The following is a 14,441-nucleotide window of genomic DNA, read 5'->3' as shown; positions in this document are numbered from 1 at the left end:
CTCGGTGCTTCACGCGCATACAGATGTAGCGGGATTCATCTTTGCAGGCGATGGCGATGGTGTCGCCATCGCCATCCCCTGCCCCGCCGCCATCTGTATGCCGGAAGGGGACGTGCGCAGCCTCCTCGGGTCCCCCCCTGCCCCCTCGAGTGGGAGGCGGACAGTAATGCGTCCGCCTCGCCGCCCGGATACTGAGACGCGCGTGCGTGGGGGACGCACGCGCGTCTCAGTCAGATAGCGGCGCCGTGCTGCTGGCGGATCGCCAGCAAGGATAAGACCCGATTCATCTGTACCTGTGAAGTTATGCTCGTCCCCTCGCGGGGCACGCTGCGCTCACCACGCTTCGGGCTCGGTGGCTCGCCACACTTTAAAAAAATCAACTCCACGCCGACGTGGTTAGTGGGGGTATGAAAAGGTCGGAGGACGCGTACCGCTGCGCTCGCCACGCTTCGGATTGGCGTCAATAGTGGGGTGGCGTTAACAATGGAGGGCCATTTCACCCATGAGGGGGGGTTTGCAATGAAAATGGGTGGTTTTGGGGCTTTTTACATTGAGATCAATGTAAAATTGGGTCTGAGGGACCATTTTCCAATGCAAAAATCGCGTCAATCGCATCGCATGCGATTTGGTTGGCATGCGATGCGATCAACGCAATTTTTGCAGCCGCGATCAATACAATCAAAATCGCGGGCGCCGTGCTAGGAAACAAGTACCCACTTTTCAAGCTTAGTACATCTGTCCATCAATGTCCTTATACTGTAGATCACTGACAGTGAGTTTAGATGTGTATTAGCATTACTGTTCTGCGATTATTACAGTTCATCTAGATAAAAATAAACCATGACAGTGACACTACGGTCATTTAACAACCGCTAAATGTACAGCAGCACAATATTTTCATGCAGGGAATGGGATCAGATAATAAACAAAATGGACCGAACAACAGCTTTCCTTTTGCATGAAGCTTATAACTGCGTCACAACATTAATGACGCCGAGCACCACAGCCGCGCATGTCCGCCATGGATGCCTAGGGGCGGGGCGGACAGAGGAAGTGTTGCGACGTGTTACGTTGTCGGATACGTGCGTGACATCATCGCGTTGCCTACCATAACACCAGGAGATTAGAAGTCATGGCTGCCAGGAGAGGTAGGAGACGAGGGGGTCAGTGATGGGGTTTGGTTATATTGGCAATGCTTAATAGTGCGCGGGCTCTTTTGTGTTATTTAATGCACGTATGTGTAGCTTATTCTATAAATAAACATACACAGAGTTGTAGCCAGAGACTTGTTTGGCTGAACTTCTGGAAGTGGCATTAGGTTTGTAGAATATACATGTAGTTCTATTGTCTCTTATGAGCAGCCACTTTATAGTCTAGTTAACCCTTATTTTTGTTTTGTCCTCTCCTTTTGTGTATTTCTGATGACCCACACTGAGGCAGCATCAGTTCTAGGGACACATTGCTGATGCTCATCACAATGGGCAGACAGCCTTTATTTTACTTTCTTGCAATGTCATTGTTTCCAGGTAGAGAACATTATATATTGAGACCTGCATCCAGTACATGGATTTATAATTGTGCCCTTAAGATGAAAAGGTACTGAAAGAAACTTCATCTGTATTCACATTTCTTCTTAAACTACTGCACCTTAAGCCATGCTGCAGATTTATAAATTGGGGTGTCACTGCCGTGTACAAGATAAACAAATATAAAAGTAAGATAACTGCGCTAAGAAAGGTCACCGAACTTTATCAATAATGAGCTCCCAATTTAATGATGGGTACATAGGTTTAAAAACATAATTAAAAACAAAAGTAATTATTGGTGACATCCAGCATAGTCCATCATACCATGGTATATTCAATGGGACCTGCCAGTGTGTCCATTCCTATGGTGCCTCAGTCCCAAAAGTGCACTGAGTGGAACACCAGTGTGTTTGTAGTCTTAAATAATTAAGTTAAAAAGGCCACTGTAGTGCCCCAAACAAAAGCCATGGGTAGAGATGCATTTCGTTAGTGGTTGGTCCGGTTACAGTTTAGGGTGATTCAGTATCGCAGGTTGGAACCTGTGCAGTGTCACCAATTAAAATCAGACGCGTTTCGCTGCAGTAGCAGCTTTATTAAACCCTTAAGGCTACAAAAAACACAGGAGGATAAAGTCTGTCTGTAAAGGGTGTTCCTCTCCCTGCACTTTGACTGCTCATCAAGTGAGGTACCATAGGAACGGACACAAACAACTGACCGGTCCCATTGACCATGAATTTACCATGGTATGATGCACTATGCTGGATGTCACCAATAATAATTTTTTTTTTTTTATTATATATTTTTTTATCTTAAATTGAGAGTTCTTTATCGATAACTTTTGGTACAGCTTTTGTTAGCGCAGTTATCTTACTTTTATATTTGCTTACTATAAAAAGCCGCCTTGTAGCATTAAAAAAAATTGATAAGAAAAATTATTCGAAATGCTCCACCAATGTTTATGTGCGGTAGTACATGCATGTTATTTAATATTGTCATTTATAAATGTTATTCATTCTACAGATCCCAGTAGTGATGATGATGAGTCTTATGAAGTGTTGGATATAACAGAATATGCCAGACGTCACCATTGGTGGAGTCGAGTTTTTGGACGAAACTCTGGCCCACTTACAGAAAAGTATTCTGTAGCTACACAAATCGTAATGGGTGGAGTGACAGGCTGGTAAGACTATTTCCTCCCAGATCATCCTTTCCAGATAATGTACTTTTCTCACAAAGTTCTGTTCACAGTTGTAAAATGTAATTTTCATGACTAGGTTTAAATGACCACAAAAGTATTATTCACAGAGCCGTGATTAAGGTCAAACACAATTTAAAAACTACATTTAATTCAACAGTCAAACTGGTATCAAATAAGCTGATGTGTAGTAAGCAGCAGCAAGAGTCCAGGTTGTATCTAAATGGAAGCCACTTATGTATGTGAGCAGGGCCATCGTACCTTTGACTGTCTGTAAATACTAAGTTTGTTGTATCATTGTCTCCTATTGTAAAGCGCAACGGAATCTGCTGCGCTATATAAGAAACTGTTAATAAATAAATGTAGGTTTAATTAGTATGAAATGTCCTTTTATCTTTTTATAGCTGGGGGTATTTCTTACTTTGTGACAAGATCACATTACACATATTGGAGGTCATTCTGATGGATTTGCGCATTCGCAGGGGGAGCGACATTTTTTTTTTCTGCGCATGCGAGTTAGTATTTCTGAGCATGTGCAGGTTCTGCGTGTGAACGGACGCAGCAACTTGCATGAAGCAGTGTGGGAGGGGGATGTGGGGCAGCGGGCACGGGTCATGCCCATGGGAACTCCCAGCTTTTATGGGTTTTCCCATGCTAAGGGTGGAGGGTCCCAGGTGCTGGGGGCGAGCAGCTGACGTCACCGGATGTCAGCTGCCCACCCTGTTCACGTAGCTGGGTGCCACAAATCTGAGTCACCAGAGAGTGACTTAGATTTGTGAGCATTTAAGAAATCATTCACTGGTCGACGACCAGCGAATGATTACGCCCCCACATACAAGGCTGTGAATGGATGTTAATGCTAAACACCCATTTGCATGCCTGCGGGGAAAATCAGTGTGCGAGCGGCGTTTAGTTGGATCGAAATGCGCAGCTTTGCTAGTCCAACCAGAATGACCTTCACTTGTGTTGGTTAAATAGAGAATGGCATTGTGTAGGATAGTAAGCTTTAAGATGTTTTTTCGTTTTTAGAAAATGAAAGGGATTTTTTGATACCTAGTGGAACTCTGGGATTTATAGGGGCTCAGCTAGATTTACACACGCTAAGTGTCAAACTGCGATCACATCCTGAAATATTTTGTTTGTCAGTGGGGAGCAGCATTAGTGGTCTGCTGTTCGGACAATGCAGGCGTATACAAGTGGTTTTCAAGGTGGTTCGGGGTGGCTGTGTGATGTCACATGCAGCCACAGCAAACCAAAAAATGGAGGTGCTGCATTTGCCTTCACAGGCAGTTTTACCCAAATGCGTCCTCGAGAGCTACCAACAGTTAACATTTTCCAGGTTTCCTCACAGAATCACAAGTGAAGTAATTATCTCTACCTGTGAATCTTTTGTAATTTATCAGTGAGAAAAGAGTGCACCTGTGCACCTGCTAGGTTGTCTGGAAAACATGAACTGTTGGTAGCTCTCGAGGATTGGAGTTGACTGCCCCTGCCCTAATGGTAGTGGTCTCCGTGTTTTCTGTGATGCGATAGCAATTAGATTGTGATCGCAGGTCACTGCCTTACATGCTGTGTGACTTTTGGCCTTTGCTGGGTCTGCCCCCATCATGCGACTGACTACTGGTGCAGTTTATTTATTTTAGGAAAACTGCAACTAAACTTGAATTAGGTCCTATGTATGTATGTAAAGTCCAAATCTTAGTTTGTGCTATGGTTTCCTAGTGAAATCATTGCCCTTTTAAAGAAACCCCTACATTTTTTTGTATTGGGATATTACTATATTTTTGCAAAGGTTTATTTACCTGATATTTTTTAGATCTATAGCTAGACCGGTATACGAAATGTGTACATTATTGCATTTCCTGTGGCTTATATCGCTGGTGCTATTGTAGAAGCATGGACTGTACACATTGGCTGATATTGTTCAGTATATCGGTCAGTGACGTCACCCACTCCCCGCTCCGTACATGCAGTCGCTGATGACATTGTCAGATTGAACTGTATGTACATGTTAAAGACCCGCTGCCAGGCATATAGTAGCAATATTGACCGTACACATTTGATAATAATGTTGATGTCTTCGGAGCACATTGAGCAGGTAAACGCCGCTCTGCTAAGCTCCCTGCCACCTGTGTACATTGCTGAAGTCCGATTTTCCTTGTGAGCTGTAAATTGCATTCATTCTAAACACTGTGTACAGCAACTAAAGATGGCGGCACATTAGACAATGTGTTACCAGCGCAATATCAGGAGCAACAGAGCCTGTCGGGGTAGCCGGCATCACACTTTTTGCTGATCATGGCAGTCCACATCATGACTCTCGCTAGAGATATGTTCAGTCAGCCTACATGTACAGGCAATGGAGGATATTGCTAATGACCCACAGGAGCATGCCTCATTAACAATGTAGTGTGTACATGCTACAATATGATGGTCGTTATCGTGTATATGGTATACTATGTCGTCTAGTGTATACGCACCTTAAGTGTTCAGAAACCATAGACTTTTTTAATATTTAGAGACTCCGCAAATTGCTGTTCTCTTGAATTATCATATTACTTACCTATGCTATATTGATAATGGTCTAAACCTGTGACATTTATGCTGTTAACATGCAAACTTTTAAAATAAGTGCAGTTTTTCTCACATTTTGGTTTAATGTCTTTTTTATTTTTTTTTTATGTGTAGGTGTGCAGGATTTTTGTTCCAGAAGGTTGGGAAACTTGCTGCTACCGCTGTTGGTGGCGGCTTTCTTCTGCTTCAGGTAATTAACTAATACACTGTGTTGCAATTCTTTATTCAGGGTTCAAATTTCTAAATTTAAATCTTAAAAAAAAAAAAAAAAAAAAAAAAAAAAAAAAAGCTTTAATGTGCTTAACTAAGATTGTTTAGATTTATTGAAATTCAGATTTAAATAAAAAACAGATCAAAAACAAAAGTAGTGCATACTCCAGCTAAGAAAGTAAATTGTGAACCTTTTTTGCATTTCAATTCGATATCTGTGTATTAAATTAGGGCATTTTTGAACATTTTGTAAGGTCTTTTTTACCTGATCCACTGTAATTTTTTTTCATATTTTTGGGTCGAAAACATCCACAATTTGGTCAGGAACACGTGGATCGGTGAACAATTCGTCAATCCACGTATTTTTCGACCATGCCAAAATATTTTGCCTAGGCAAAAAAAATCATCACTTTAACTCAGGGCTGGGCAATTGCTGCCCTCCAGATGTTGATGAACTACACATCCCAGAATGCTTTGAAATTAGTTTTGCTATGTGGCCATGCTGAAACTGATGCAAGGCATGCTGGGATGTCTAGTTCATCAACATCTGGAGGGCCGCAATTGCCCAGCCCTGCTTTAACTGAATAGGTCCAATCAAAATTTGACATAAAAGTGTAGAAAAATGCAGATTTTTCACCTAGGTGAAACATTCGGCAACAATTGAAAAATCCTCCGAAATGTATTTTTCTGAAAGTGTTCAAAATCTAATTTTATTGCTTTAGGCACATATAAAAATACCAAAGTGACAAAAACCGAACATTCCAACATGTCCCAATTCATAATATTTCAACAAAAAGATTCACGGAAAGCAAACCGATCAAATTACCTTGAAGTCTACTGGTACTCTTGTTTTAGCAAGCCATCCATAGGCGAAATGCAGATGACAGGATTCCATAGATGCCTACTAAGAAGTTCAGCCTGTATAAATGGCTACATGCTGACCAGACAACCTGTGCATTTTTGCTTATATTTTTAATGATTGAATGACCTTTAGAACATTTTATTTAAAACCTTTCCAACACCATTTTATTAAAAATAAAATAAAAAATAACTGTTTGAACATCGATGGCTGTTATACGGAACATCTTGACCATAGTGACTTTACATTTCTATAAAGGCTGCTCCTCTCTGTCATCAGGTGTACAGAGCAACCCCAGCAACTGCTAATCTATGCAGTCTTGTATTAGTGGTGCTGCCATTCTGCCCAATCAACAGTGATGCATGGTAGGCACTGGGGGAGGTAACAAGGAAGCAGAGGGACTTGTAGGTCCCTCTGAGCTGGTAGCTATTGGAAGCAGCCACCCATGGAGCTTTTTTCTGGTCACCTATGATGCGACCTGGTCAGGGAAATCCCAGCCAGGTGTGGTTGCATCTGGTGCATTCACGCTAGGCAATTGGTTAAAGAGTCTATTTCAGGGCTGGGCAACACCGGCCCTCCAAATGTTAATGAACGACACATCCCAGGATGCTTTGCATTAGTTTTGCTATGTGGCCTTGCTAAAACTGATGCAAGGCATGCTGGGATGTGTAGTTCATCAACATCTGGAGGGCCGGTGTTGCCCAGCCCTGGTCTGTTTAATGGTGTAACATTTATGCTCTTCATGGATTCTTGCCTTCACATTGTGTTATTCAAACACTGGCTTGGACACTAGTCTAGAATAAGGTACATTTTGCCACATGATTTTATTCATGTATGTAATGGCTGTTCATTTCTTCTTTAAAAAAAAAAGAACAAGTGTCAATGTGGCAGCCATTCTTTGTAGCGTAGCCAGTTGCTAAATGCTGGCTAATCCCTATTAATGTTACAGCAGTCCTTCTATGGACCAGATTCTTCCCTTAATGCTGCTACATCTGTATTGTTGCCATTCAATGCTTTGTATTTCCAGATTGCAAGCCATGGCGGTTATGTACAAATAGATTGGAAGCGAGTTGAAAAGGATGTAAGCAAGGCAAAAAGGAAGATAAAGAAGCAAGCGAATAAATCTGTACCAGAAATTAGTAACTTAATTGAAGAGGTATAAGACATTTAATGGAACACAATAATACTGTTAATCATCATTATTGCACAATGAACTACGTACATGTTAAAAAAAATCAAAGAAATATAGTCTGTGCTGCAATGATGCACACAAATGCCAAAACAAGGGGGTTGGTTTAAAGACAAAGTTAAAAGGGGTTAGAACAGGGGTGGCCAAATCGGTCCTCGGTACAGGAAAGTGTCAGCACACAAACCGTACGGTAAAGATGCATCGAGCGACAGCAAGCACGCGCTGCAGAGGTCGGCGTAAGTGGTGCACTTCCTCCCCCTTGAGCTTGCAAGGGTACAGTCCAAGCAAAGGACTACGTCAGCCATTGTTTACACAGCCGTAGTCATTACTAATTGCCACATTTTAAAACATGCTGCATTCATTCCTACTATATATCCACAGGTTGCCTGGAAAACATGCACCGTTGGTAGATCTTGAGGACAGGTTTGGCCACCCCTGGGTTAGAAGATAGTAATATTTATGGTTAAAGGAAAGGTACAACAAGACTGGGATGAGAACAGGAGGGGTGGGGGAAAATAGACTTAATGTTTATAGACTTTTGGTGCAGGACTGGGACCCACTGCTGGCCAATCTAAAACCGTTATTTTTTCTTACTTGGCTATGGTGTGCATTTTCCCTAACTTCCCCTAGATTTAGTTGCACGGATGCTGCTGGTTGGCTTCTATTGTTCAACATATGTATAGCATGCCTCGATTGGTGAGCCATGGGTTGAAGACCATTACTGCAAACTGACAAAATATTACAGAATTGCATGGCCCCTTAGGATCTATATGGTATCTAATCCCAGCCTGGGACTGAGCTTGTATTCTGGGTCACTGATGGAAAAAATTGTCAGTGCAAGCTGGAAGCTGCTCTAACTATATAGTTCAAAGGGGAACCAGTAGAAACATATAAACATACAGGCAGAGATTTATGTAACCTGCTGGTTGCATGTCCCCGGGGATCGTCAGCACTGTTTCTATCACAGGCGCCATGCAGCACACGGGATTCAGCACTGCATGTTTTAAGAACGTCATATAGATCAGAAGCTTGTGGCTGACACCCATATTTTTATATCCGTTTCCTGGAATACATGTTGGTTACAAGTGTGTGTGTGTGTGTGTGTGTGTGGGGGGGGGGGGGGGGGGGGGGAAGGAAGGAAGGAATAGACCTCATTCTGGCACCTACAAGGGGCATCCAACTCAGTTTGAGCAAGTTCTTGCTCATAGGTACATATTTATTAAGATTGGACTTTTGGAAGTTTGCGTGTGTTCCTTGCCGATTTCCTACAGTGGCATTTTATATCATTAGTCTAAATAGATGTTTATAGCTCGTGCATTTTGTCTATTTTTTGCCTAAGATGCTAATGTCTTATTTGTGGTTTGGAATGTGTATGAAGTTTATCACTGTATCATTGATCATTTTATATCTGACAGCAGATTTCCATTTATTTTCTATCTCAATATTATCCTTTGGCTTGCCATGATGCTACAGCTTTTTGAAACCGAAATACTTTATACGTTATACAATTTTCTGTCTTTTTTATTTTTAATTTTATTATCAGAGGAATGTGCTATCTATGGACAGTGATAACCTACAACTCTACCTGGCTGATATAGCCTTTATAGCATTTAATAATCTTCATATATAAAGCAACAAAGTTAGTATAAGTTTTCTAGAGAGCCTGTATAATAATACATTACATTTCATTGTTGGTGAAAGTATTGAAAAATAAAATCTATGTGTACACAATGTAACGTAAAAGTATGCCACAATAAAAGCACTTGGTATCTTGGCAGCAGCACTGTGCACCGTGGGCCCAATTTCTGACATAAGATATTATGTGACCATATCTGTTTCCTATTTACTTCATTAAAGGGGAAATTATTTTTTCTTTGTTTTATTTCTTGCAGTCACAAGATTTCATCAAGCAGAACATTGTTGTGTCTGGGGGTTTTGTTGGAGGCTTCTTATTAGGTCTTGCCTCTTAGGAAGTTGCGATGAGGGGCAAGATGTCAACCATCACCTACGACTGATTGTGGAAATGAAGATAAAGGAAATGACCTGGCTGCAAACAAAGATGGCTTGTTTTTTGTTTTATTCCTATGGCAGTTTTCTTGTGAATGCTTACCTATAGAAAGTGCTTGCACAGGGAGGCGTAGCCTGCTCACACTTCTACAGACTGAACTTGGTCTACCTTATACAGAAACATTGTTACTTGTATTCATCAACTGACTGTAGTTGATTACAGATGCAGGTTTGTATAGGGTTTGGGGTTTGTTTGTTTGTTTGTTTTTAGGTCTATAAATGGTTATGTTCGTGTCACTTCATAATCATACTTTTTATATTTATTTAACTGTGTTTTGCTCCTTTACTAGTGCCAAAACTATGTACTGTACTTGGCAGTCAAAGCCTCCTTGGTGAATGTTACTCTTACAAGAAAAAAAAGTAATTCAATACAATAGATCATTCTACAGAAATAGATTAGGTAGACATTGCAAAATAAAATGTAAAATTATAAGTTAACATTGTGTAGCATTTCTTTTATCACACTGTGTCCTAAGTAGTAATAATAAGTCGGTAGTTGCAGTTTGTATGCAAACGATGTTTTTCTTTGCACAGTTTCTACTGCATTCTAGTACGCTTAACGTATAAATGCATGACCCCCTCATATAATAAGGAGAAGCATTCTAACTTCAGTTAAGTCGTTTCTGAATTTGTTGTCATTATAATAACTCTCAAAGTTATCACTGTGTGCCATGATGATCTCGGAGTCCATTATGGATGTCACAGGATTGCAGAGAAATGTAACACTATGCATTCATCTGCTTAACTGCATTTGTGACTAAAGGCCCATACACACTGGGCGACTTTGAGCTGAAAGTCGCTCAAAACAGCAGGTTTGAGCACTTTCAGCTTAAAGCCGCCCAGTGTGTATGGCCACGCTGCTGTGAGCTCCTGCAACATCGCCGGGAATGCCGTTTTATCTGCTGGTTATACCAGCAGATGAGGGGATTTCAGGACGGCTTTGCATAGCGCTCCGCTATGCAACGCCATACTCCCCCCTCCGTCGGGGCAGGGGGAAAGCCGCTCAGTGTGTATGCACTGAGCGGCTTTCCCCACAGCGATCATCGCTGTCTATACATGCTGGGCATAGTCGCCCAGTGTGTATGGACTTTAAAGCTGGCTACAGACTAGGCAATATGTCATCCAATCCCGCAGATCAGACTGGCATATAGGGTAATGTGCACACACCAGAAGTTATGGGGAAAAAGACACCCGCACCAGGACTAATTCTCTGTGTATTTTTTCTTTTTAAGGTCAGTCCCTAGTTATTGTTTTCTATTGTAATTTATTTTACTGTTGGGTTAGAAGTGGAGGAGGAGAGAACCAAGGAGGAGTCTGTTTGTGGCGCACTGAAAATAGTGATAAATGTTTAAAATATAACTTTTATTAGTTCATCATAAGATTGTGTTCTGTTGCCATAGCGAAATTTAAAAACTATTTGTAGATAAAGTGTGAAGAAAAAATGAATTTAAAATAAACGGTTTCCAAATCGGCTAGGTATGTGTGTCTCTTTAATTTCCTTTCTTATTTGATCACAAGTAAAATAAGATTAGGTATATACCTGAGTAATTACAACATATATTTGGTTGATTAGATACTTAGTTATTGTTATGGCTAGCAAAGAATTCTGAGCTTTGTTACTGTTGCTCTTTTAAATGTAACATTTATAATTTCACAGAATGTGCTGGCTGTGCCCAGTTTCTACTGGGTGTCTAGTCACAGATCAAACTCCTATTTCACTGGAGTGTCTGTACTGTTAACAAGTAGTGATTTGTGTGGACAGCGGGCAGTTGTTTGCATATAGGTCTCTTAGCGCAATTTAGTAGATTTATTATATACAAGAATAATAACTATCTTCCAATACTGCCTGTAAGGGAGCTAATGTGTACACTATCACATGTACATTATCACAGTGTAGTTATCTTCCGGACTGTACTGTTGGATCTCAGTCAGTTTTATTGGTTACACCGATTTATATCAACAGTTAATTAGCTGCTATTGCACTGTTTGGCATTTATTTGCTAGCCATAACAATAACGAAGTATCTAATCAACCAAATATATGTATTCTTGTGATCAAATAAGAAAGGAAATTAAAGAGACACACATACCCAGCCAATTTGGACTCAGGTTATTTTAACTATTTTTTTTCTTCACACTTTATCTACAAATAGTTTTTAACTTTCGCTGTGGCAACAGAACACAATCTTATATATACAATAGTTATATCTTAAACATTTATCACTATTTTCAGTGCACCACAAACAGACTCCTCCTTTGTTATCTCCTCCTCCTCTTCTAATGTGTACACACTACTGTGCTCTCCGGCCACCAAAATTTTGGTTGCCACTCCATGGTCGAAGCAAAAACACGGCAGCTGAGGATTGTGTACTATATTGTTCAGTGTGTACGGCCGACTGACAACCGGTCCGGTCAGTCTTGCTGTCGGCCACAATGCCCAGATCTGTTGTGTATCAAGACTGAGTTCTTTTGCTACCCTTGGGTTGTTTTACAAAGTAGAAAGTCATTTTGCTCTCATTCATTTCTAAGTATGTGCTATAGAGGGTGGTGCAAATCATTGCCAAATTAAAAGAAACTTAAGCAATTAAATAAAAATGGGCTGATCTGTCTTATAAATAAAAGCAAAGAAAAACTAGGATTACATTATTTACGAGCATCGATCCATCAGACAGCTAGCCATGTAAAGTATTGTCTAATACAGGGGTTCTCAAGCTCGGCACTTATTGACACATTTTAAAAGATCCACAGGTGGAGCTAATTATTTCAATTGTGATTCTGTGAGGAGACCTACAAAACATGCACTGTGCGGGGTCCTGAGGACCGAGTGTGAGAACCTGTGGTCTACTACAACATACTCAAATTTGTAGTTGTTAATTGCTCTTTCAAAGCCTGGTCTACTACAACATACTCAAATTTGTAGTTGTTAATTGCTCTTTCAAAGCCAGCTGCAAATATACTGCTAACTAAAAAGGGGGGCGGGGGAGGTCTATATTAAGCTGTGTACACACGAAGCAATATGATGGCTGGCAATATAATGCTCGGCCATCATATTGCTCAGTGTTTTCCGTTTTCATCAGCGACCAGAGATGGTCGCTGATGGAAATGTCACACTGCCGGGAGAAAAGGCAGGGGAATCCGCTGGTCGGAGGAGCATGCTCCTCCGACCAGCGACCATTAGGGGTCTGAAAATGGGAGCGCGCACCCGGCGATTTTATCACCAGTACCCACTGCAATCGCTGGCAATATGGTCGCTCAGCGACCATATTGTCAGCGATTTTATGCCCGTGTGTACGCACCTTTACTGCCATTACTTGCTGGCTTTGTAGGCTATTTGAATCTTGTGAGAGGACAGCCCCTGACACACTTACAGCTAGCATTGGAGAAATGCGATCGCTGATATTTAACCCATGGACCATTCAATATAATAGAGGGAAGGGAATATAGCATGCATATTCTAGCTCTTATTCTTGATGTAAAATGCTATACACCCTTAATGCAATTTTTTGTGATGTAAAGAATGAAATCAAGATAAATCAGTTAGTTATCCTATATGTGGGCTTTGAATTGTTATAATTTTGGAAGGTGTTTTCATATTCTGCTTTCTGTCAGAGGCCTTCTGGTTTCATACCAAAATCCCTTTGGATCTATTTATTAATCCCTCTGTCCTGACTATGGGCCTAATTCAGACTTGATCGCAACACACATTTTTTAGCAAATGGACAAAACCACGTGCACTGGAGGTGGGGCAAATGTGACACCTTAGATTTGGGTGACATCTGCATTGCAGTGTTAATACAAAGCAGCCAAAATTTACTCTGCACAGAAACAAAATAACTCGCCCGAATCTAACTCTCTTCACATGTTACATCAGCCCCAATTGCCTAGTTTTGCCCATTTGATAAAATACGTGCTTTGCGATTAGGTCTGAATTAGGCCTGTCGCAGCTGAAGAGGGATAGCCACAGGGTGTTTTGTTGCCACCACCATGGTTCACAGTAGGTATGGTTTCCTTTGGGTAACAGCTGAGCTAATCATTTACATTCAACCTCTGTTTCCTCAGAACATTATATATATTCCCACATGGTTTTGTAATGCTAACATGTTTTATTTTTATTTAAAAAAAGTAGATAGATTTGGATATATTTTTTGTGATAGAAGGTTTTTGTCTGTCCACCCTACTATATAGCCCAAATGAGAAGAATATAGGAGATTGATGTCATATGTAAGGACTGCGAGTAACCAGGTGTTTTAATATACCGGTAAATGGTACTTATGTATTTGCCGGGCAAATAGCTTAGTGGGCAATTCTGCATAAGAAAATCGCATCGCATGCGTTTTTTTTGCATGCGATGCGATCGCATGCGACGAGATGCAATTTTCCTATGTAATTTATTCACTGCTCTCTGGCCTGGTGTGATGTGATCGTATCGCATTGCATTGCATTGCATGCGATCGCACCACACATAAAATCGCATGCGATGCCATTTAATTTAGTACACACTTGTATGACATACAATGGGATTTAGGCACCATCCCACTATCCACGCCACCCCGAATCATGGTGAGCGCAGCGGAATGCACCCTCCCGACCTTTTCATACCCCCACTATCCACATCGGCATGGAGTTGACTTTATATTGTGCCGCTCGCCACACTATATAAATTCAACTCCACGCTGACGTGGATAGTGGGGGTATGAAAAGGTCAGGAGTACGCGTTCCGCCACACTTCGGGGTGGCGTGGATAGTGTGGGGGGGGGGGTGCCTAAGTCTCATTGCATGTCATACAAGTGTATAGTACATTAAATGGCATCGCACCCTATCA

The 14,441-nt window shown here is 41.2% G+C and overlaps 1 protein-coding gene across 2 annotated transcripts; it reads left to right on the top strand.

The window, feature by feature from the left end:
• The first annotated feature begins 998 nt into the window (after positions 1–998).
• FUNDC1 (FUN14 domain containing 1) lies at positions 999–10,058 on the top strand. 2 transcript variants are annotated; one of them, XM_083172668.1, is made up of 5 exons: positions 999–1,148; positions 2,547–2,706; positions 5,410–5,485; positions 7,392–7,520; positions 9,446–10,058. In XM_083172668.1, the coding sequence occupies exons 1-5, from the start codon at positions 1,133–1,135 to the stop codon at positions 9,521–9,523; spliced, it is 459 nt and encodes a 152-aa protein (XP_083028794.1). In that variant the 5' UTR covers positions 999–1,132; the 3' UTR covers positions 9,524–10,058. The 2 variants fall into 2 exon arrangements, with proteins under 2 accessions (XP_083028794.1, XP_083028793.1); XM_083172667.1 differs by having other exon boundaries at positions 1,118–1,163.
• Positions 10,059–14,441: the final 4,383 nt, after the last annotated feature.

This window comes from Crinia signifera, chromosome 2 (assembly GCF_055691185.1).
Source record: "Crinia signifera chromosome 2, ASM5569118v1, whole genome shotgun sequence".
Lineage (NCBI taxonomy): Eukaryota > Metazoa > Chordata > Amphibia > Anura > Myobatrachidae > Crinia > Crinia signifera.
This window is presented reverse-complemented; position numbering and strand designations above follow the sequence as displayed.

Coding starts and splice junctions, on each gene's coding strand:
- FUNDC1 (XM_083172667.1), top strand. CDS start 1,133: ATGGCTGCCAGGAGAGGTAGGAGACGAGGGG. Junction 2,707..5,409: donor ATGGGTGGAGTGACAGGCTG/GTAAGACTATTT, acceptor TTTTATGTGTAG/GTGTGCAGGATTTTTGTTCC. Junction 7,521..9,445: donor TTAGTAACTTAATTGAAGAG/GTATAAGACATT, acceptor TATTTCTTGCAG/TCACAAGATTTCATCAAGCA.